Consider the following 25,442-nt stretch of genomic DNA (forward strand, 5'->3'; position numbering starts at 1 on the left):
GAGGATGGACGGCGCCTTGGTGGCAGCACTTCCTGCACACACAGCCCTGCCCTGATAACACGGCTCCTCTCCCTCCATCCATCCGTCCATCCATCAGTTGCATGTATCGTTAGCTCAGCAGCTAGCAGCTCACCAGGCCCAGCGGCCGGCCGGTGCATCCACAGCTTCCAGCCATGGCGTTGGTTACTCTGCAGCGGTCCCCGACCCCGAGCGCCGCATCCTCCGCCAGCACAGCAACCACGACCGCGGGGGAGGTGAGTTGGGTCCTGGGTGAACAAAAGCGATGCTCCGGTGCGGTGATGGTAGGAAGGCAGAGGATGGGGGAGATGTTGCCGGAGAAAGGCCCGCTGATTGAAGCTAAATTAGCACCGTTAGTTAACGTGTTATGCTAGCTAGGTTTTAAGCTAACGGTAGCTAGCTAACGTCTTCACTATAGATAACCACATACTGCTTGCCAGTATATGTGCCAATACGGCCGGTAGATTTATCATTTTCAAATTCAGTTGAATTACAAAAAAATATCTTCACACCTGTTAAATTTCTTGTTAATTTAAAGAGCTGGCTGAGTTTGACAAGTGCCTTATGAATGATATAAGCTAACGTTAGCTGGCTATGATGAGACTGGCTGACATTGAAAGTAACGTATTTTTTCTTTAGCATTAATACAGCTATATAACACAGCTTGTCTGGCATACCTTCAGCCCCATAATAACAGGACACCCATCGCTGCTACGGTCCATACACTGCTTAATTCACACCAATTTACTTATATTAAATCTGAGATTTTAATTTTGTAGCCTGGTGGCTCGTTTGAGGTGTGTTATCTTTAGAAGACAGCAATGAGGGGACAGTCATTGAACTACACATAATATTCCTGTGTCAGTTTCCACTGTGCTGTCCTTTTTCTACCTCCTGTAAGAACAGGGAAGTGTGTGATTTCCAGTCTGGTAAGCAGTCATGTGGGAAAAAATGCTAAACTTTAAAGTTTGCTTTGCTCCTCTATAGCTATAGAGAGTCACAGTTTTAAATGTTAGTTTTCTGGGCACTCAAAGTTGGAGAAAGAGACTGTCCTTGCCTCCAAACTATGATAATTCAAAGGTAACTCTTTTGCTACTTTCATGTTCAAATATGTTCCTGATCTTCACTGCCAGATGAGGGCGCTGTCCTCCTACTATAATCAGGAAAGCTCACCTTATTCTGCTCTGCATGACCAAACCAGAAGAAACAGACATGACATCTATAGTTGGGGTTATTTACAACCTTCAGTGTTTGAGCCAGAGATGACACCTCTGTTTTTTAAAGCATGTTCAAAACTGTGCAAATGTCACACACAGTTGTTACTTATTGCAAACAGATTGCTCCTCATAAAGGAGTCAGTGTTGTTGGTTTCGTCCCTGCGCCTCGGTGACTTGCTGGAGCGGTTGCTTGGTGTAGTCCAGCAGCAGTGGTGAGGTGTGACAGATAAAGCTGGCAGGAAGCTGCTGCAGCTATGATGTCATCTACTCGTGAGGGGTGGGTGGGGTAGTGGAGTACTACTGAAGGAGAGTGAGGTAAACAGATTTAATAGACGCTGGCATGAGGCAGTTGATGCGTGAGATTATTTCACCTAATGCACACAATTATGGAAAGTTAGTCATGCAGTGTTATACGCTGCTCTTGCAAAACGATTTTCTTACATCTAATGGTACTCATTTTTCTGCATGCCATAGCATTTCTCTTTTTTCCTTGCTGAGTATATCTGTGCTTCTGCGGCTGTAGACTTTCCCTGACAGTGGCAAGTGTCAGTTTACTGTTCCTAAATGAGCCTACTTTTGGTCAAAGCCACTCATGAATTTTAACGCATAAACTGTGCCATGTTGTGGTTTTGAGTATATTTTATTAATCATGCAAAAAAAAAAAAATCCAACACTTTTTAATATTTCAGGTATGTAGATTTTCTTAAAATTGATCAAAGGGGGGGCGGCACGGTGGTGTGGTGGTTAGCACTCTCGCCTCACAGCAAGAGGGTTGCCGGTTCGATCCAGCCCCCCCGCGACCCTCAAGAGGATGAAGCGGTTAGAAGATGAATGAATGAATGAATGATCAAAGGGGACTTGACAAGTCATAGAAAATTCTATCATGATTAGTCAGACATGGCTTAAAGTCTGTATCTGCTATATTTTCTGTGCTAAACCACCAGACAATGCAAACCTCTTGATATGCTCCTGCATTCTCCATCCTCCCTCATCTTCCCTAACTCTTATTCTGGCAGTATGCCCTAAATTATATTAAATGTTGTGTGTTTTCTTCAGGCCAAAAACCAGGTTTGTGACCTTGATAGCTGCAGTGTGTGCTGGCTGGTCAGCCGAACCTGTCAGAATCACAGAGCCTTGCTCATCAGCCTCCATTATACCTTTGCCATGTAATTGCCTGTCATGTAATTTGCTGCAGACTGTGCCGTCTTCTATGCAGCCATACCTACTAGTTTAAGTATGTACAATTCTCATGTTGAGGAGCTTTCAAGTCATGTCTGATCTCCTTTGCGTCTTGCAAGCCCCTCCAGGTGGTGTGGATGCTATTAAATGCATATAACACACACCTGCATTTGCAGTGATGTCACTGGTATTTGCTTGCAGCACCAAATTTGACAGCTGCGTGAGAACAGAAGACAGGATTGAATTTGATTGGAGTGTACTGCCAGATTTAGTTTGTCTGCTCCCTTTGATGCTCAAGTCAAACTTTACTCCTCTGTGCCTGAACTCCTGTGTAATAAAACATTTATGAGCCCATTTCCACTACAAAGAGCAGTTTGCTTCTCTGAGAGTGGAGAATAGGTGAACACATGAGGGTTTATAACGCTGTTATAACATATTTAATGACAACAGTGTCAGAATCTGCCATTAAAAGTATACCAACATTGCTATTTATTCATCCCATTCATGCGTGAGTTTGTAGATTTAATTTATTAAAGCTTATGATTGGTAAAATATGGACAAGCCTGTAGCTTCTGTTGAAGCATCAGGCTGTAAATGTTTGTTAATAATGCCAAAATGGCTTCCATGTGATATTAATTTTTTCCCTTATCTGTATTGCAGGATTTTGGGAGTGAAGATGAACGGCGAATAAATCAGAGGTAAGTTTACTGTTAAGTTTATTTCAGCCCTTCTGTTGCATGGTACGTGGCAAAGCAGAGCAAATTTTATACGACGCAGGTGTTGTTGACTGATTGGCTGCATCTGCCTTTGAGTCATTTGGTGAAATCTGGAGTGGCGGCAGACTCGCTGGCATCAACAAATGAGGACAACTAAGCATCAGTGTAATAAAACACCTGTCTGTCTGTCTTGTTGGCAGAGTCCTCAATTCCTAAGAGCCAACTGTGAAACCATGTTATTCGCAGTAGTCTCCAAAGTAATATGTTCACAGATGTGTCTGTGTTTTTTTTACCGGCACTTCACCGACAAACTTGTTTTTGAATTGTACATAATCAGTTCAGTCACTTGGCTTTTCCACAGTTTTCTTTCTTTTTAGAGTGTTTGTACTGCGTTGGATCGACAGAAAGCTGATTATGATTTTGGAATTTGATTGTTTTAGTCATTTACTGTGTAAAAACACAAACTGTTTGCTGATTATAGCTTCAAAAGTGAACACTGTTTTCTTAACTCTGTGTCCTCCAGCCAAATTGATAGATTGAATTCTCTGACTCTCAACAAAAGATGAAATGTTGCACAATGCCGTTGCCTGTGATTTAGACTATGGTTACAGAACTTTAGATGATAAAAATATCATAAAGCAGCATCAGAGTGTTCACAAACCTTTCTTACCCTGCAAGTTTGGGAAAAACAGCTGTTGTTTCACTGGTAAAGACATATTGTGAATCAAGACACAATATTTTCTTACTCCTCTGCCAGCTGTGTTTATGTATGTAACACACCACGACTATTCACCTATCTATGTCAGCCCTTGGTGTTGCAATTAATGCTTTTTTCTGACATTTTCATATATTTTTATTTATGGCTTCCCGATAGTGAGATAAGATTAAGAATTAATTTAAAGAAAATGATTTAAAGAATCCACTTGGCTCCAATAATTTGTGTTTTGTGCATTAGATGATGGAAAATTGGCGCAGCCCTCGTATGTATAGTTTTGTTATCTTTAGATAAGACATTGGTGCTTAACACATTTTGACAGAATGACTCAGACATGTTAAAACTAGATAAATTCAGTTTTCTTTCGAAAGCTGCAGCAGAGTCTCAGGGGTAGTGTCAAAGTCACAAGATCTTTTTCAAATAGAAATAGACTTTGTACTTGTATTATGTAACTTGTAACATGTATTAACAGCACTGTAAATGTACATTTCAGGCAGTAATATGATGTTCACTAGGTTAAATGTTGTTTTTTAAAGTTTTTTGCTAGCTAGAGGATTTCTTTTAGGATTCTAACTTCCAAAAAACATATGTAATATATAGACCCACTGAGATGCAGTGACCGTGGAACAACTATTGTATGGAAGTGCTGCTTCTGTATTTTGCATCTGTTCTACAGATGTCTGAACATTAATACTGAATGTTCTGCTCTTAAATGTTCGGCTGTGGGAACATGTGCTCCTGAAATTGAACTAAACTGTTCTGCATGAATTTGATAGCAAGCCTCTTATTGTAGCCCAGCTGCAGTGAAGTTGTTTACTGGGGAGATTTAATTTCACATCAGATCAATACAATAGCTTTTGTAATAGCCTGCATGTCTTTTCATCCCTCATAGTATAAATATCGACCTGTCAAAATGGTGACAGTGAGTGACACAAAGTAGGTCTTTACCTGTCATTCATTTTGACAGAATCCTGCGTTCCAATGTGAACATGCAGGCCTTTTTATTTGCTTTTGTGAGATTTGTGATTTTTCATATCTTAATTGCTCAAAACTTCCCGTGGATCATCTGTGAATCGGAGGAATTTTTGAAGAAGCAGAACACCCTAAGATAAGGAAATGCGTCATTCTAAGGGTTCAGTTTTTTTTCAGTTATGCAACAGCCTTTGCAATACCCCTAAGCAATGCATGTGTGTGAGAATGATCTATGCATGATGCGAGTCCTGTCTTGACTCTCTGTTTGCTTTAGGGGCTGGTTAGCCGTGTTATGCAATTAGACTCCCAGTAAATTCCTGTTTTATAATATTATGACACATTAAGCTGTCTTTTATTTGACAGACATATTTCTCTTTAGATCAGAGTGTACTGATCTAGTACACTCGATAGATACCTACATCTGTTGACGGACAGCCATGCCGCTGCCAAGTGGGAGTATTTTTTGCGCTTGCCGTTCCCGACTGACCTTGATAACGATGACAAGCCCAAGGGGTTGATGGAGGCCGACATAAACATCATGCAGGTGTCGGTGGCACTGAACCAAGCAATGATTTCATCTTAACACCTTGTACAAACAGCAGAGTTGGGCAAGAGGTACAAGTGGTCAAAAATGTGTGTTTATGTGTGTAGATATGGGATTCAGTGTTTGGCATGAGGAGAAGGGATTCAGCACGAAGGGTAACACAAGGAATCTGCAGATTATTAGCTCTGCAGAAATGTGAAGTCCATTTAAACTCACAGTTTCTCACTCAAACAGCACACTTTTCAATACCGGTGGTGATTTTAAATGCCATAATATACTCCCTCAGGATTTGAATCCAAAATATGTGAGGACAGGAGAAACATAGGTAGACAATATGCAGCACAAGAACCATCTCTGGGTCTTTATTGTATAGGTCAATCTTTCCTCAGTGACATGATGATGTCATTTGTCTCCTGCTCTGGCCCTCCATGTCTCCACTGACACCTGAGGAGGTTTGTTCCTCCCTCTCTCTCTCCTTTCCCTTCTTTCTGTGGTGTAAGTGAGAGAATGGCGGCATTATGCAACTGGCAGCCCCAAGAGGAGTTTTTTCCCCTCAGTGTGCTGTTGGAGTGTGCAAAACACTCTGAGAGCGTGAATAAACCACCGTGGTTACTGCCTCTGTGTAGCCTTTTTATAAGTGAGTCCTCTGTGTAATCCAGCGCGCCTCTTTCACATACAGATACACCTGGCGATTCAGAGCAGTGGCTTACAGGACATCTGCTCATGTCTGGCCTCATCTACATCCATCTGGCTACTGTTCCAGCATCAAACTATACCTTAACTCAGTGACATGCCATCAGTCCTGCTTCCAAAGCTTGACCTCATATGCGGAGGAAATTTCCTTCTACATGCACCTGACACACTGAGCTGTCCAAGTTTCCACCTGGAACACGACTGAGCCCACGTCAGCTTGTAGAGTACAGTGTCTGCCAGTGACCAAGTGTTATAGGACGTTGTCCTATTGTTGAGAAGAATAGGAGAGCTATCTTGTTATCTGTGTCGCAAAGCTATTGTTAACGTCTGTCAGCAAATCCTCCCAGATTAACAGAGTCGTGCCATATCATTGTGCGTGAGTGGGGGTTTGAATGCTGAGTGAGAGGGAAAGTGAGAAAGAAAGTTATAGCCTATATAAGCTTTCAACCCACAAACAGAGACTAAACTGTGGCCTCAATTTAAACAATTCTATCTGACTGCCATTGCATGATTATATTACATATCAGTGCTGTAATAATTTCCTTTCCTTCCATACATCTAAGAATATTCACCATTGTTGCAGATCCATTAGACACAAAGGATATTTCCTACTTAACCTATTGTTGCACTCTCTAACACGTTGTTCTCTGTGTGTGATACATCTGAGTGAGTGACAGGCAGCGCCGGCCACTTGAAGGAGAGAGACAAGATAATCCCTCCCTTATAAGCCTGGGTATAATGAGATTTGGGAGTTTTGAGAGATTGCCAGTTCTCACTGCCCTTTCCACCAATGCTTGGCCCATGTGTTAAGCTCCCTGGAGGCACTACCTTGGATTCTGTTGACCCTTAAGGTGGCATGCACATGGAGACATCCCCCTTAGGAAGTTTTGGCCAAAATCCTTCAGTCTGCTTTTTTGTCTTCCTCCAACTGAGCTAGTGATCTCGATTTTCCCCCGGAAGAAAGAGAGAGAAAGCGGCTCTCTAAGTGGGTTTTGGAGGGGCAGTTTTTGTTGGACAGCAACACAAGATGCTGGAAGTGGACATGTTTTGCATTGGCTGAAAAGGAAACCTGTTGTTCACTGAGTCAGACCTGATGGATGAGGAGAGTAAAGAATCACAGAGTTCATGGTGAAGGAAGGGGGAATCCATCTTTGATTCATTGTTTTCGGTAACCTCCTGGCCTTTTGCTCAAGTGTTTTTTGAAAAGCAAAAACAAGCATGTGATTGACTCTGTGTCTCTTAGGAAAGTGTACAAGTGCTTATCGTATTTGAAAGAGTGAAATTTACTCTTGCTCTTCTCTCTTATGGATTGTGTGTAACCTACAGTAAACTGGAAAAGAGTGACACAGACAAAACAGACTGAATGCACAGTTGTGTGTGCCTGAGGCAGCGGGTGGAGACTGCAGCACGTCCCTCCAGGCAGGAGTCTGACTCGCACTCAAACACATAGAGACGCTCAGCTGAGGGAGGAGGAGGAATCAGAGGGAGTGGCGTCAGAACAGACGGCACTTCTTCACTGAGAAGCACAGATGAGAGCAGCCTGTCAGTCAGTCTGTCACTCAAAAACGGCAGGCCGGGACCTGAAACAGTCATTCTTCGTCTCCTGCACTTTGCTCCTTTGCTATTTCTGGAGGCAGATGAAGAGGAGGTAGCTCCCATCAGAGAGGCCTGGGTTTCATTCCAGTCAACAGGATGCATCTGGTTGTAGCACCCATTCAGGAGGCCGTGATGAAGATGCTGCCGTATTTTGTGGAGAACGCTGTGTTGACCCAGAGCGAGATAAACCGCATGTGAGTCAAGTTTATCTTCTGAAATGGGAACAGGGTCTTCACTGATGCAATTTGAGCTCAGACACTTGACTAAGGTTTGGGCTTCCTGCTCAGTGGCTGTGTTTTTGAAACAGACAGGAAACTAACTTTGAATTATTTGCTGTCATATTGTTATAATGTTTAATGTATTAGTTAAGTGTAGGAGTTGTTTGCCTGGTCATTTTGCATCAGATACTATGATGTCATTTCAGGCCAGCGGACTGAATCAATCACTGAACATGTCCAGCTGATATGAGATAGTGGACCTCATCAAAATAAGTTAGCATGCACTAAAACTACTGCAATTCAGTGTCAGTATTCATCATACAACTGCTCATCTTTGCCTTCCTGTCTGTAAAGGAGGTAAAGGTACTGTAGGTTGTAATCATGTGGAATCATTGAAGCTATCTGGCAAGCTTTTCTTTCATAGTCTTTGTTTGCTTTGATACCAGATGTATTTTTAGCCCTAGTGTTTGTGGAGAAGCTGATAGCAGGGTGCCGCAGGGCAAGAGACAGTAGAGCTGAGGCTGTTTAATTAGGACGTCTGAGTACAGCCTGTAAAGCAGTGGGACAGCTCTTGATTTACATACAGAGACAAGTTTCAGTTTCATACTGCACCTTGAAAGGGTTTCTCTCTGGGAAGTTATCAGGTATCACACACTAACCTGAGGACTTAAAGGTGGACTACTAGTTGAAATAGGACAAATGAGCAGCAGGGATTTGTACACAGTCCCGAGGAGTCATGAGGCTGTAGCCCTCTTTTTGGTCTTGCCACTTTTGCCTCATATTATCCATCATTCCCTGACAGTGGACCCTCCTGATGGCCTCATAAATCTCAAAGAGAGAGCAGAGACTGAAACAGAAATCCACCAAAGTGAGACAAAAGCTCTTGTTGAGATGTGTCCGCCTCCGTGCTTTGTCACTGTGGAACTTTTTTTTTTTTTCCTGTGCTACTGGGGGCGGAGGGAATTTATTGTGAGGTGCACAAAACGGAGTCCATTGTTCCCACAAAATCATCTGTTTGGCCTCGGCCTGCTCCTCTGTATGTGGGTTTTGAAAGTCTGATCAGAGAGAGCTGAGGGAGGGAGCAGTTTCAGAGCTGGATATAAAAAATGTGCTGGTGAAAGTTTTAGGACTTTTATTAATACCAAACCAAAGGTGGCTAGTCATTGGGTTGTGTATTTGGAGATGTAGGGGATGTATCCATTTAAAAGTTTTACATTTGTCAAGGGAGTGCTGTTTCAAGGGGACCATTATGCTCATTTTCATGTTCATACTTTTATTTTAGCTTTCTACTAGAACATATTTGCATACCTTAATGTGAAGAAGAACACTTTATTTTCCTCATAATGTCTGTGCTGGAACACCTGTATTCACCCTCTGACTGAGAAGGCTCTGTTTCAGTGGCTGTCTCTTTAAGCCCCCCTCCCAAAAAGCCCAGTCTTCTCTGATTGGTCAGGGTTTGCGGGTCTTTCACATCTGCGGTCTCGGACTCTCTGCACCGTCATTGTAGTTGGGGAATGACTGTACTGCTGAAAATTGGTGAAACTGCAGCTGCCACTCTGAGCAGTAGTTGTTTGATTCTGCAGCGAAGTGTGGGGATAGTTAAACTTTTAGTGGAGAATTGCTTCCAGAGAATACCCGCAGCTTAACAGTAAACAGAGTTCTGTGACTCTTGTGACATGTTGATCTATGTTACGAAGAATTTCTTTCCACCTGAAACATAAACACGCCATCGCAGAATAAAATAATTATTGCAACAAGCAGCGCTTCGCTGTTGCTTGTTGTGTTTTTTCAGCTTTACAAAAAATTTCTTTAGTGGGGCACCCCAGTAGCTCACCTGGTAGAGCGTGTGCCCCATGTACTAAAGCTGTGTCCTTACCGTAGCCAACCTGGTAAGGTTTCAACCCGGGGCCCTTTAGTGCATGTCACCCCTTCTCTCTTCTCCCCTCTTTCGTGTCACTCTCTGTATATACCATCAGTAAAAATTGCAAAAAAACATCTGTTTCCCGGCTGCAGAAAAATGTAAAAATGCAGTGAGCCGCACTCTGTCCCTGCTTGGTGTGTTTCGCCATAGCAGAGTTCAGCTGGGCTTTCTATTATGAAAATAGCCATTCAAAAAATCTTCACAACTGGACATGCTGTAGCAAGAATATGTTTCAAAATTAGGGAGAAATTAACAACATCTGCAACCAAGATTACTGGTTTCCCTGATGTTAGCATGTAGCTACATGTAGCGGTGTATGTAATGTAAACACTTGTAGTAGCGTGCCTGGAGCAGATGACCATGTCCAGAAATCCATGAGCTGGTGTCAACTTGTCTCAAAAGTAGAAAAGTAGCCTGAGGTTTTTGCTCACAGGGATTGCTTTTGCATATTTGAAACTTGGCCTCATTTAATATGAACATCTGACGTTGTAACGTTATAGCCTTTGACAGAAAATAAGGAAAAGCCTAATATGTCCCATTTAAGTCAATACCAGTCACAATCATTTTCCCACTTAATAATAGTAGTGCGATCTACAGTCATCATAAGTAAAAATAATTAGGCAAACATCAGCATTGCTCTTTAAAGCTGATGTCAGCTAGTAAAGCTGACACCATACCACTACATTGGTTTCATAAGACCTTTATTTAGAGACAGATCTATCTTTAGTTTCTGTTTGGATTTTGTTTTTTGTTCCTATCACTCTTTAGATCTGTACTTCCCTAATGCTGCCCTGATTTGCCAGACTTCACACACTGAATACATGATGCATGTGCTCCACCCTGCTGCCAGGTAGACTTATGTATGTGCTCACATTGTTTTTCAGTGAAATGGAATGATTGAATTCAGCCCAGAGGAAACACCTCACGCCTTTTTATTGCACCTGTTGACAGCTCCAAAGCCGAACCTGAAAATCTCTGGGTTTTTACAGGCAGGTGCGAACTGGTGATTGCTGCTTTCCAGCAATTGTGAAAGTTCATTATCACAAACAACTGCATTTAGGCCAATTATTGAGGTCTGTGTTGCATTACACCAAGCCAGCAGAGACCTGACAAGTCAAATCTGAGTGCAGCCCATGCAGCAAAAAAAAAAGACAGATAAGCATTCAGGATCAAAGCTTGATTCATGGCTGCTGCGGACCTAAGGTCTGTGTCTGTAACGTGGCAGCCGGGCTTTTCCACTCAGCTGTTGAGGTAATTCACCGGCAGCAGGCAGCCATGATTTATACTCATCTCTCTGGCTGTGTCTACTGAACTGAACAATCCTGTTAAAACGGAATATTTCATTTGTCTGGCGTCCCACTTCTCTGCCTCACTGTCCAACAAACAAGCCGGGACAGTTGTGCTGAGCTGTTGCTCTGCGGCGTGGTGTCTGATGTACAACGTCTATGTTTCAGTGCTTGTAACTCCTCTCTCCCATTTGTTTTGCAGCCTGAGTGAGAGCTTCTTCATGGTGAAGGGTGCTGCTCTCTTCCTGCAGCAGGGGAGCAGTCACCAGGGCCAGAAAGCACTTCCTCACCACAAACATGCAGGTGAGAACCACAAAAAGCACCCCGTTATCCACATCATTAACTCACACTGTAGGTTTGATCTCATCCATATCCTCGTCACACTTCTTGTTCAGGTCATGTAGTGCGTTTGTGTGAGGAGTTGCACTCTGTAACACCACAGCAGATGTTTGTGGCTGAGGTGAGAAGGATGGAGGCTGCCTCGTTGATAAGCATGTTCCAGTCGTATAGCTTAGGCAGATTAGTGTTTAAATCCAGTGCATGGTAGCACTGTGAACAAAACTTCTGTCGACGATTAAAGGAGGCACTTATTATTTGTATTACCTGGTGTGTCCTCTGTTTTTTACACTGAACTAACCTACTGAGTAAAGGGGACACATGGGAAATATTTGGGAGTATTAACCGCATGCCCTCGATTACATTTATTTATAGTTTATTTGATGAATATTACTCAAGCAGCATAATGCAGATGTGATTCTTAAAGGAAGTTGAGTTTTAAGGTGGAGCTTTTGGCAGTAATTTCACAAGATCATTGATAGTAGGTAGATGTGGCCAACTTTATTACTTGTACAGAAAATACACAGATGTGTAGTGTCATGTTTATTTTATTGATCAAAGCTGAGGTCACATGACAGGTTGGACTGAGCAATAAATTGGTTGGTCTCCTCAATCAAAGTTTGTCATTTGAAAGCCACATTTATTGCTCTAAAGACACAAGGCTGACCTGACAGTTTACTGGCATGATGGGAAATCAGCATCAGCCAACAGCCCAAAATGCTGCCAAGTCATTTGGCATGTCATTGCTGAGGTTGGCAGCTGTGTCCACTCTACCAGCCACTTTGTCAGGTAACCCATATTTTAGCTGCTCCTCAATAACATTTGGCTGGTAAATAGTTGTATCATTTCCAAGCAACTGTTGCCCCTAGAAAAAAAGACAGTGACCTTTACAGAGCGCTTGATAAAGGTATTTCTACTCTGTGAACTGGTATCCTACCATCAGTGACACTACAGAGTTTAAAAATGCAAAAACATCTCTGAAGTCGTACTTATGTGTGCTGACCAGAGCTTCGACATTTTTTTTTATTATAAAAAGGAGACTGACTTTATGTATCTGAACGTCAGTCATCCTAAGTAAGCTTTTTTGCTGTTGGGGAATCGGTGACTGCCCATTAATGCAAACTAAAGTCTCACAGGGCATAGATGTAGCTTATCTCTAAGCTGCAAGTCAGTGGTGTCAGTCAAGGCTATCAGCTGAACTGGTTTGAACCTCTCTCATCAGCATGGACACATGATACATAATTGTCTGCAGATATATTTATGTTTCTGTGTATTGCCCTCGAATCTTGCAGCTGTTGTTATTCAGAACAGATGCCTACTTGGCTGCCACAGAGCCAAGTAAACTAAGGCCACAAGCTCTCGAGTATTTACGGTTTGATCCACTTGGATCCATCAAAACCATCAAAAACACTCTTGAGGTTTTTTTTTTTTTTTTTTTACTAGATCTTTCTGTCAGCAGCTATGGACAATGAACTTATAGTGTGCATGGCATTCATTAAAATAGCAAAATCGGTTTTAGCAGGCCAACATATTAAAATGTACCACAGTTGTTGCTTTGTGAATGGCAACACCTAAAATCCTGTAAATGTTTGCTGAAACTGTCTTTATATTCACACAGCACTAAATAAGGCATAATCTGTGAAAAATCATATTCATATTCCTTTTGCCTACTTTGTCACCCACAGTGCTTCGAATGGCTTTATTGCATGTGAACAAAAGCAACCACTCAGAGCTGAGGAGTCTCTGATGCAGCTGTCAATCATGCCAATCACTGCTTGTGATCTGTGGTCAAACTGTCAGTCAAGGCAGCGCTGATCAAATACGAATCAAGGTTGTGTTCAGGTGTTTTCAGAAACATATTTTAGTGTACTCTGTAGCTGTAAGGGAATAGCGGTTGTTTCAGCCAGTGGCTGGTATTTGCTACTTCGACTGTACCCAACATGACGGCCAGGTCACCAACTTTCTCATTTTATAGCTAAACAGTATTTTATTTCATTCAGATAAAGGTTGAATAAAACACTGTTAAATACTGTGTCCTGGCCGCCATGTTGTTTACAGTCGACTAAGGTATCAAATATCACCCACTGGCTGAAACAACCACAACTCACGAGCAGTGATTAACATGATTGGCAGCTGCGTTAGAGGCTACTCAGCTCTGATTGGTTGTTGCTGCCGCGCTGTGGTTGATTCTAGCAAATGCTATTAAAGGCAGTAGGAAGAGGGGGAAGGTATGATTAGTGTCACAGACTACCTCTCTCTTGGGTGGCTGTGGCTCAGAGGTAGAGGAGGTCGTCCACCAATTGGAAGATCAGCGGCTCGATCCCCGGCTCCTCCAGCCTTGAGCAAGATACTGAACCCCATATTGCTCCCAATGGCTGTTATATCATAGTGTAAAAAGGGCTTCGAGTAGTCAGATGATTAGAAAGGTGCAATACAAGTGCAGGTCCTTCAAGATTTTGTACTTCTCTCGGAATATAGTGACAGTTTCAGTAAATATGACACAGTTATTTTTATAAGAATATCACCAGTATCACAAAAAACACATTTATCTGTTTAATCATTGACATTAAGGTAATTACTTGTGCAGCAAGAATAATTTATTAAAGCTATTAAAGTTTAAGCTATTAAACCTCTATAAGATGTATGTATCGGTATGAATTTAGTTTTCATGTGTTCATAAGTTTGACATAAATGTATGTACATTCCATGTAATAGAGAAGATACTGTAATGCCCCCTTAAGCATGTTTTCACTGTGATGTTACTGCAGAGACATGCAGCTGTGATTTAAGATACAATAAGTACATGACCAAGCAGAGAGTCAGGCACTTTCTGTTTCATGCCACTCAGCAGCTGTCATCAAAACCAGTCAGGATGACATGATTTGTCTACCTGTTGTGACATATTTGAACATAGCTGGCTCTCCATCAGCACCTACTTTGCATTGCCGTTGGTCCACCTCCACACCCTGTTTTATTATCCAGCTCCACTGACACGTCTTACGTCAGACCTGGCACAGGGAGCACTGAGGGATTTCAAATGAACAATGACAAGCTCTTGAATTGTGGTGTTGTGGCTAACAAATTTGCTCATGCAGAGTTCAAAATTTAATGTCAATTCGTTTCTGCTCAATGAACTCATGTCAGCTGATGTAAAAACATGTTGTTGCCTCCAGGACGAAGGCTTTAGTGTTAAACACTAGGGAGCAGTGTAACTTCATGTACCTTCAAATAAATACAGCAATGCCATTTCACTGTGCCAGCTCATTGTGTCCCCAGCATGCATTATGTTTTCATTAATATCAGTGTTGTCGAGTGAAACATGCTTTATCCCAAGTCAAAATGTATCACTATTTTCGACAAGGCAGATTTACTGACACCAAACAACCTCTGCATGGCATGGATCACTTTTCTTTATGGTCTTCTTTTACAGGCGACTTACCTCAACACTTGCAGGTGATGATAAACATTCTTCGCTCAGAGGACAGAATCAAACTGGTGAGAGACAACATAAGTATATGTATACATTAAACTATGCACACACACGCACACACACACACATATAGGTAAGTGACTAACACCCTGGCACAGTAAACCCTCCAGAATGCATTTTATTGTGCGCTTAATATGCTTATTTGTTCACTGTAATTATTAGCTCATGAGAGCAAGTTTGAACAGACTCAGGAGAGCATTACCAAATGTTTCCATGGTGTGTGTGTATGTGTTAGTGTGAAACTGAGTTATATCATTTTATGTTTACCGGCTCTGTGTTCTCTTACATCCTGGGGACTCAGTTACCCTATGACATCAAATTTGTACTCTAGTTTTCTGTGCACATCCAACTGTGACACTCTGTTAGGCACAGATTTTAGTAGGAGGGTCAGTGCACTGAACATTTCCTCTTCTCTAGGCATTTGCTGTGAGTTTTAAACTTGTTTTGTATTTAAGGGAGCATGAAAAGCACAAACCTGCCACACTAGATTTATTTTACTAAGATATTATTAAGTATGGGTCAACCCATACATTTCAAATGCTGCTCCACAAATCAAAATGCACATTTTTCCTCTTACCTGTGGTGCTATTTATCAGTCTAAATTGTTTTGTATGAGTTGCCAAGTGTTGGAGATATTGTCTACCTTCTCTCCCGCATAATTGAACTAGATGGCACTCGGCTTCTGGTGCTCAAAGCGCCAAAGAAATACCTTTGTAAAACTCAACGGCAATATCTCTTTCCAGAAATCATGACCTGGCAATTCAAGATAATCCACAGACCTTGTTGTGAGCACATTCATGTAGGAAGCGTGCAACTGCTCATGTTGCCAAATAAAACTGCTCACAACAAGGTCTGTGGATTATCTTGAATAACCGGGTCATGATTTCTGCTGTTGAGTTTAAGTATTTTTTGGGCGCTCTGAGCACCACAAGCTGAGTGCCATCTAATTCCATTGTCTTGGAGACATCTGTACGACTAATATCTCCAGCACTCTGCAACTCACAGCCAAACAATCTAGACTGATAAACAGCACTACAGATAAGAGGGAAAATGTATTTTGAATTAAAGCTTTTTGCCAAAAGTAATTACATTTCAGACAACCGCTCCCTTAACCACAGAAATAGAAAGTGTTTTGCCTGGCAGCTTTCAGGTACTACTACAAAAACAGGAAACATTACTTCTTACCCTCAGCCAAAAAGTTCTGGCTTTGAATGTGAAGTAAATTGTCTGCATCCTGTCCAGGCGGTGCGGCTCGAGAGTGCGTGGTCAGATCGTGTGCGGTACATGGTGGTGGTGTATACCAGTGGGCGACAAGACACAGAGGAGAACATCCTACTGGGCATCGACTTTACCAGCAAAGACTGGTAAGAATTTTTCGTGTGTGGTTTTATGATGACTGTGTGCCAGACAAACAGCTGTATGTTAAAAGCTACCAGAGTTCTGTTTATTAATTGGTGTTTTCATTTGCTCTGTGAGTGAACTGTACAGTCCAGAAATGTGATAGTAGTTTATGTTTTCTTTTCCCAGTGAGCAAATTAGAAAGTGAGAAAATATACGCTTGTGTCCAGTTAATCACACGCAGTTTTTTCTCTGCTCAAGACTGTATTCTGTACCTAAACAAACATGAAACTTAATCCTGCCATTTCTTGTTTGCCTGAGAATTGTTTAGATATAGACACTCAGTGAATAATCCTAGGATATAGCAGTTGTAGCAACAGAGTTTCCTAATGTGAAAATCACATTTATGTTACAGATTTTTGTCTTAAAGAAATAATAAAGAAATAAAAGTTTTTTTTCTTCTTTTTGTGCTGATATTTAAATTTCACTCTCCTCTGCCAGCAAAAGCTGTTCGATCGGCATGGTGCTACCTCTGTGGAGTGACACAAAGATCCATCTGGATGGAGACGGGTGAGTTCCCTCGGACTCGTGCTGTATGGCTGCAGCATTCTACCCAGCGATGTTTCCCTTTTTTACTCAACACTGCAGCTACACCTGACACTTGGGATGAGTGTGATACACACATTGCTACACTGTGCTCAAGGGAATGACCATCTGTTTCGTCTGCTCCTCAGGGGCTTTACTGTGAACACGGCGAGTCGGACTCATGTCTTCAAACCCGTGTCAGTGCAGGCTATGTGGTGAGTAATGCACAACCTCTGGAGCCACAGTGGCTGTCTAAAGAAATTAAGCTTCATGACACACCACAATAAATCTCCTGATAAACACATGTGCCACTGTGCTGCAGTGAGAGGCAGGGTTAGGCAATGCTGAGTCATTCTGCCACCTGCTGACATGAAGACGCATGTGCAGAGAATTGCCTTTAACACATTGTTAGTAATATTTTTATTTTTCACCAGAAGACATGATAAAATTAGACTTTTACTTTAATCATCTATAACTACAACCTTTATCTTTCCATCAAACACAATCCAGGTCAGCCCTGCAGGTGATGCACAAGGCATGCGAGGTGTCACGCAGGTATAACTACTTCCCTGGAGGCATGGCTCTTACCTGGATGGGCTACTATGAGAGCTGCATATCTTCAGACCAGAGCTGTATCAATGAGTGGAATGCCATGAAGGACTTGGAGACCACACGGCCGGACTCACCCACTATGTTTGTCGACAAGTCAGTAAACACAAACTTAAACCGGCCTCTTTAAACTAACCATCCCCGTACCTGTTGTTGAAGTAGCTTGACATTTCAGGAACAGCTGGAATTGTGTGAGTGCTGAGATTTTAATCAGACTTAATCTTTGGTAGGCCTTCAGAGAGAGAGAGGACAGAGTGCCTTATTAAAGCCAAACTCAGAAGCATCATGACGTGCCAGGACCTCGAGAACGTCACCTGTAAACAGGTAAATATACAGTAGTGGTAATACACACACACACACACACACACACACACACACACACACACACACACACACACAGCTTTACATTTTGGGTGGTTTCATTTTAAGTGGCTGCATTTACATTTCCACGCCTAAAGGTGGAGACACATCTCAGTTCTCTTACTCATTTTCAAAGCTTGGAGTTGACTTTTCTGAAAGTCAATCTGTGGTAATGTTGTCACAATAGCAGTATTTTAAACTGTGATACAACACTAGCTTAGGAGATCATACATCAGGAACATCCCTATAACTAACAGAGATCGTATTGTTTTACACACGTGGTATCACAAAAGTACACATTCTGTAGACGTCCCCTGTAGAAGACTTTATAACACTTTCTAATAACAGAAACCTGATTTATACGATTGTATATTATAAATTATTAACTGAATATAATATGCTATTAGCTGTCAGCGTTCTTTGATACTTCAACAAGAATTTAAAGTAAACATATATCTCAGTAATTGTGCTGAAATACCTTACAACACTACAAAACAACACATAAATTAACATATCCTGTATAAATTCTCTTGTCAGATCCGTACAGAGCTGGAACAACACATGAACTGTAACCTGAAGGAGTACAAGGAGTACATCGACAATGAGATGCTGCTGATCCTGGGCCAGATGGACAAAGCCACACTCATCTTTGACCACGTCTACCTGGTGGGGCAACCGATACTGTCTCTTACATTCACCAAAATATCTGTGACGTCTGTTTTTTCCTGAGAAGGACTGAGATAAAAACATTCCCCTCCTTCTCCATCCCAAAGGAAGACTGCTTCCATGTGAAACCATTATTTTTGGAGAAAGGACAATCTTAAAAAGACTTGAAAATACACTTGAGCTAAACATTATTTTCCTTCATTTGTTTGTAGGGATCTGAATGGAATGCGTCTAATTTGGAGGAGCTGCAAGAATCGGGGTGATTTATTTTGTATTATGAAAGAACTAAGATAACTGCACAGACAAAAAAAACAGATTTTCATTATGATTTGAGCAAGAAAGAATGTTGTTGATGAGTTAACATTATCTTTCCTCCCCAGGGTGGGCTACATCCTCAACGTTACCAGGGAGATAGACAACTTCTTTCCAGGCACATTCAGTTATCACAACATACGCGTCTACGATGAAGACGCCACTGACCTGCTGGCTCACTGGAATGAGACGTACAACTTCATTGTTAAAGCAAAGTGAGTCCTGAGTGGAACAAAAAACATGTTTCTCATGTATCAGTTTATAAAGGCATCCTCAGAGGGGGAATATGATTATTTCTCTGACTGAATGAGTGGCTCCGAAATTTCCTCACATTTCACTAATCTTAAATTAAATGCATTTTACTTGTAATACCTGGTAACTTTATTTATTGGACTTTATTATCAAGCTAATATATTGTGGGTTTTATTTTCATTGAGCATAAAAATTCATTCTTGACTGTGGAAGCAGTAGTTTACCAAAACAAAAATCTTATCTCAGGGTCCACAGATGAGCTTTTTCTGAACCACATGACCCCCACTCCTCATGTAATTTGTACTTGTTGCCACATGGGCAAACCTCCCTACATGGACAACTTGATAACAACAACAGTTATTTCCATGACAACTGAACAAGCTAATATATACACTTAATTTAACCAGGTAAAAGTCTCATTTGGATTTAAAATCTCTTTTCAGAGCAACTTGGCCGAGGGCAGCATAAACATCATTACAACAATAAACACAAGGAGACAAGTACAGCTGTCACACACCACAAATGAGCAAGCACCACATCCAGTTAAAATGCAATTTAAAAAAAACAGCTATAAAAAAATCCTCTGAGGAAGATCATGAGATGTGGTTGAAATGTCTAGAACACAGATTCTCAAACTATGGTATGTATACCACTGGTGGTACGCAAGCTCCCTCTAGTGGTATACAGAGGAATCTCCAATGTATTAAAAAAGATTTATAATAAATTAATATAAATATATATAAAATATATCAAAATACTACAGCATTTCAAATGAAAATCCTTAGATCCCTGAAATGTAATTTAAAATAACTTTTGCCTTTTCCTTAATATTTTTGTTTTGATATCAGCATGCTATGTAATCAACATTTCTGAACATAGCACCCTCATACATCCATATTTAGTTATGAGTTACACAATGATGTTGAGATAGCAAATGTAGGCAGGATGAATGGTTTTAAAACATTTCAATCATGCCTCCGTATTTTGAGCAACCCTGTTGAAACTGAAGTGGATGACAATTAAATGAGCACAAGTGCTAGTGGCTATGGAAGCCACGCCAGTGAAGTTTCCAAAGCACCAAATGATGCGCCAGCCTTAGCATTGTATGAGAGTTGCGTGGAAGAGTTTAAGTGCCAGTTTTAGTGCTACCCCTTTGTACAGTGTGACTGTGACTGACAACAGTCAACAATACATTATCTTTTTATTAGGAATAACCCTGCCTCCTGTTGGACCTGTCCGCAGCAGAATTAGATAGGCCTATGCTACTGTTTTACAATTGCTTAAAGCAATGGAACTTGAAGAGCCTAATATTTTCTGAGGTGGTAAGGGACTTAAAAAGTTTGAGAACCACTTATCTAGAAAACAAAGCTATTTAGTGGACCCTTGAGTGAATGTTTATTTTGTCAAAGTATGTTTTTGTGATTATGTTTGTACCTCTCCCACACAGAAAGAACCACTCCAAGTGTCTAGTTCACTGCAAGATGGGTGTCAGTCGTTCTGCCTCCACTGTTATTGCGTATGCCATGAAGGAGTTCGGCTGGTCGCTAGAGAAGGCTTACAACTTTGTCAAACAAAAGAGGAGCATCACACGACCCAACGCAGGTTTCATGAGGCAGCTGGCTGAGTACGAGGGCATCTTGGATGCTAGGTACAGCTTTTTGTGTGTGTGTGCAGTGTTGCTGTCTAGCCGACTTCTCTCAGTGGACCTGTTTCTTGACTTCTGCTCTCCCTCTGTACATTGCATTTGTATATTTGCAGTAAACAGCGTCACAACAAGCTGTGGCATCCAGACGCAGACTGTGAAATGGTGGAGGGGCAGCAGGGACTGGCTCAATGTTGTGGAGGAGAGGAGGGAGGCCACCTGACTCCAGAGCCAGGGATGTCTCCCTGCTGTGAGGAGGCACTGTCTGATAAAGGGGCTGCATGTCCCTCTCCGCGCAGGGCTGTTGCACTGGAGATCGATCCTGCTTACAACAACTATTATTTCCGCCGGCTCTCTGACTCAGCACTGGACAGTGAACCATCAACGCCTGTGCGCGGCCCTCCCCTTCTCGGCATGGAAAAGGTCTTTATAGAAATTGAGGATGTGGAGCGGGACGCTCTGCTGGATGATGAGGCTTTTGATGCGCGTGAAGGCCTGCCGCTCCCCCACTTTGAGGCTACAGGAGAGGGGACAGCTGCTCAGACTAGCTCTCGGGGCCCTGAGCCCCTGGAGGAGCTGCGTCTGAGGCTGGAGTTTAGTACCGTGGAGGAGGAGGATGAGGAGGAGGTGCAAAAGGAGGAGGCAGAGATGGAGGTGCTCATGCAACCAGATGATGGAGGGGGTGGGGAAGGAGGTGGAGGAGAGGAAACGCAGGATCTGGAGGTAGAAGGGGATACAGAGGGTAATGGGATGGACCTGGCAACCCTAAATGAAAACTCCAACAATAACAACCATTTGAGTGCTCCACATAAACTCAATGTAAGTTTGAGTGATATGACTGACTTTTTTATTTTAGAATTAAAATGGCTGTTATTGATTTTATGAATCCAGTTTGACCTCTGACATTTTTTTCTTTCCTCTCTTTATTTAGGAAAAAGCCCCCTCCCTCCCGCCTCCAGTTGATGCTTCTATACTGTCCTGGAGGGATCCTAAGTCCAAGCTGAAAGATGTCTCTCCACCCCTGGTTTCTAAGCTTTGCCTTAACCCCAGTGCTCCTGAAGTCCGAAGTGCTTCATTCCCATTGTCCCATACCTCTTCTGAAGGCCTCACGTCTTCAGTGGGACTGCTGCGCCCCTGTGGCCCTCTGTGTGACTGTGCCAACTGTGCTGCCTCCCCGCCCACAGCTCTACTCGACAGAGACGAGCAGCCAGGAGACTCACTGCACTTACTAGAGCCGAAGGATGATGGTGAATTATTGGAAGTAGAGACTGAGAGTCAGAAAAGTAAATCTGCAGCTGCCTCTGAAGGTCTTCCTGAGCTGATGAGAATGGATTTGGAGGAAGAAGAGCCTGCTGTGGCATGCTACATTGGCCAACAACAGGAGACGCTGCTGCAGCTGCAGAAGTCTGGGCTGGTGCGCCGGCGTGCAGAGAGACTAGAGAGACTTTCAGGTTTGTCCGAAGAGAGCTTGCTCTCTGTGAAGCCTTTGCACGCATGCCAAAGGTCAAAAAACAGCCCTTTTCACACTGAGGAGGAACAGGCCGGCTCCGGCTTCCCTAAATCTTCTACACCATGCCAAGTGCGGTTAGAGCCACTGGTGGTGCCACTGACCAATGAAGCCTTGTTGGGGGTGGTGGGGTCTGGGTTGCTCACACCCACCTCCTCGCCTCATGGCTCCACCCTGACACGCAGCTCCAGCAGCGACAGCCTGCGCAGCGTGAGGGGGAAACCTGGCCTTGTGCGCCAGAGGGCGCAGGAGATCGAGACCCGCATGCGTCTGGCAGGCCTAACCGTGCCCTCGAGGCTGAAGCGGTCCAACTCGCTGGCCAAGTTGGGCAGCCTCAATTTCTCCTCGGAGGATCTGTGTTCAGCCTGCTCCTCAGACGCAGGGACACTACTGCTCCTCTCACTGTCCCCAGAGCCAGACCCCGGCCTGGACTGGGAATCCCCCACCACCTCTGCTTTGCCACGGCCCTGCAAGGACCTGCACACTCCAGAGAGAGCGCTACCAGGTGAGCCCAGAAGCTGACACATCAAGTGGAGGTTATATACACTCCACCCATCCCCTCATCTGTCACCCTGTGGGGCTGGAGAGTCCAGTCAAAGAAAACTAATGAAAACAAAAAAACAATGCCAACTGTTGTTATAAGGAGTGTACACTCTCCTTTGCCACATTGTTTCTCAAACTGCTGTTCACAGTGATGAAAGTCATATTGCTGTATCTGACAAGTGTGTAAAGCCATCAGTTCACCTCTAACTTGGTTTGATTCATGGACAAACAAGTGCCTTACGTATGAGACCAGAGGCACAGAGCTGTGTGTTAGACTGCAGGATGAGACGGTACTCTATAACCTTTAACTTCACGGCTGTTAGTACCTGAAATGTACCAAACTATGGTATCCATTGGCACTTAGATTATTTTTACCTGTCTGGTACAAAGTTGTAGCCTACATTGATGAACTTTCCTCAGTGGAGCTCGACAGAAAGCAAAGTGTTAATAAATGTAGAGTTGTTTACCGCACAGTTTATGTTTTAGATGCTAGAGGGTTGTAAAATTAATGGTTACCTCATGTTGCATTCACAGAGCTCTTTCTCAGATGAACACCGGGCTAGAGTTTAATTCAGTTCATTTGCTGATGTCGAATTGAAGTGAGGAAATCAGTTTTGAGATGTATGTTTATGCATTAATGTGTGACTATGTGTGAGTGAGTGAATGGGATCGAAGTGAAGAGAGAAGGTTGTGACTTTGTTTTGCCAGAGGCATGCTCACTGTTTTCAACAAACACAAACAGAAACATTTCTGAGTTTGTTGTTCCTTTGCACTGCTTTTTTTTATTGAGTGAATACTGGTACGCAAGCAAGCTATCTTCCAAAATAACATCAGAACAATGTTATTGACCTCATCATTCCCTACAATGTTCTTGGGAGAGCAGAGTGAGGAGTCACGCCGCATGGCTCACAACACAAAGGCCCAGTGTGACAGGAACTGAGGATTTCTGGCTGTCAAATCATATAAAGATATCTGAACAAGACACATTTTACATCCAAAACCTTCTTTACCTTAAATCAGCTCGTCCTTGAAGGTTGCCAACATTTTAAACTCATTTGTGCTTTTTGAAATGTGAAAGACCAAAGTTCTTTGGCTGTCTCGACAAATTGGAAACACCATTGAAGCTGTACAAAATATGTGAACCATAAATGTTAATCAATCATGTGCGTATTTAAATGCTGTCACATCTTTTTTGCACCTTTTTGGGAGAGACGAAAGAGACTCGGCAAAGTCATCAGGCTCATAGCTGTTAAGCTTTTATGCTCAAATCATCAGTGAGTTTAAAAAGCTTTGTGTCACACTGACTCGACAACGATCACAATAGGTTACTTCACAGTTTTGTAACCATTTTCTTTTTATATTTAAGTATGCAGTAACTTTTGTACTGTACATTGCTGTAGTTTGAATGCATATTGCACTTTTTATGTTGGTCAAAATAATGTACTGTATGTGTTAATTATGGAAATAAACATTTCTTTTACATATTACACCATGGGTATCTGTTTCTCTGTTCTTCCTTTATTCAAAATGACACTGACAAGTTTTAATCAAAACCTTTACACTTGTTTTTGCTCTCATTTCTTACAGGTTTAAGTTAAAGATCTGAGATTTTTTTTAGTGCACTCAATACTTCTCTTGACATTTTACAACATAATCCATCCACCTGACAAGATACTGAAACAGCATGATTATGACACAGGTGTGCCTTGAGATAGACACAACAAAAGGCCTCTCTACAGTTGAGCAAACAAATTGTTGAATCGGCTGTCTTTGTGGCTGTTCTCTGATGATCTTCCAGGTGAAGACGCAGGGTGTGGAGGTCCTGAGCTTGCACAAGATATGGCAAGTTTTGAGGGAGTGTGCGGCAATGTCTACCAGAGCTGTTGCCTGTGAACTGAATGTTCATTTCACTACCGTAAGACGTCTCCAGTGTCATTTCTATGAATTTGGCAGTACATCCAACCAGCTTCACAACCACAGACTGCATGTAGCTACACCAGATCAGGACCTCTACATGCAGCATCTTCACCTGCAAGATTGTCTGAGACCAGCCGCCTGAACAACTGATGCAACAATTGGTTTGCACAACTGTAGAGTGGCCATTTATTGTGACCATCCTAAGGCACACCTGTGTCATAACCAGGCTGTTCAATCAGCATCTTGTCAGGTTACACATCTGCAACCAAAATCTGAAAATTTGAGAGATCTGTTGAATGCAAAGCCTTAGATCCTTAATTTAAGAAAAAGGGATTAGAAACAAGTGTTGCAATTAAATTTTTTAAGCGTAATAGTATTGGTTATTTGAAATGACTTAAAGAAAAACAGAACAGAAGTGGGATTACATACTGTGTCACCCTGAATGTTATGATTGCTGACCTTCCTGAATGGGAAAACTATCACAGGCATGACTAAATATCTGTGCAGTGACTTGGCTTTGGTGGTGTGTGTGTATCCTGAAATTACATCACTGCGCCCCCATCTGTATGCTTTGGCAGGAGAGCCGTTCTCTAACAGCTAGGTTATATAACATTTGGCTTCCCGTCACTGTTTGCATGACATCAGTGAATGACTTAAGTTACACGCTCTCGTTCCTCCTGTCCTATATGACTGTGTGCGTGTCTGAGTAATGAATGGTAGACCCTGTGTACAGTGTGACATGGTGGGGCACTGAGGCGTCAAAGATGTTATTTACTGTTGTTTGTGTGTGAGTTTAAGCTGATCTAAAGC

The 25,442-nt window shown here is 42.4% G+C and overlaps 1 protein-coding gene across 2 annotated transcripts; it reads left to right on the top strand.

The window, feature by feature from the left end:
• Nucleotides 1-51: 51 nt before the first annotated feature.
• ssh1a (slingshot protein phosphatase 1a) lies at nucleotides 52-24,186 on the top strand. 2 transcript variants are annotated; one of them, XM_050050145.1, is made up of 16 exons: nucleotides 192-254; nucleotides 3,075-3,112; nucleotides 7,381-7,844; nucleotides 11,278-11,378; nucleotides 14,842-14,906; nucleotides 16,144-16,265; nucleotides 16,741-16,809; nucleotides 16,974-17,039; nucleotides 17,335-17,529; nucleotides 17,664-17,757; nucleotides 18,331-18,459; nucleotides 18,672-18,718; nucleotides 18,840-18,986; nucleotides 20,471-20,671; nucleotides 20,782-21,484; nucleotides 21,597-24,186. In XM_050050145.1, the coding sequence occupies exons 3-16, from the start codon at nucleotides 7,747-7,749 to the stop codon at nucleotides 22,692-22,694; spliced, it is 3,135 nt and encodes a 1,044-aa protein (XP_049906102.1). In that variant the 5' UTR covers nucleotides 192-254; nucleotides 3,075-3,112; nucleotides 7,381-7,746; the 3' UTR covers nucleotides 22,695-24,186. The 2 variants fall into 2 exon arrangements, with proteins under 2 accessions (XP_049906101.1, XP_049906102.1); XM_050050144.1 differs by lacking the exon at nucleotides 7,381-7,844 and having other exon boundaries at nucleotides 52-254.
• Nucleotides 24,187-25,442: the final 1,256 nt, after the last annotated feature.

This window comes from Epinephelus moara, chromosome 8 (assembly GCF_006386435.1).
Source record: "Epinephelus moara isolate mb chromosome 8, YSFRI_EMoa_1.0, whole genome shotgun sequence".
In the NCBI taxonomy this organism is placed as follows: Eukaryota; Metazoa; Chordata; class Actinopteri; order Perciformes; family Serranidae; genus Epinephelus; species Epinephelus moara.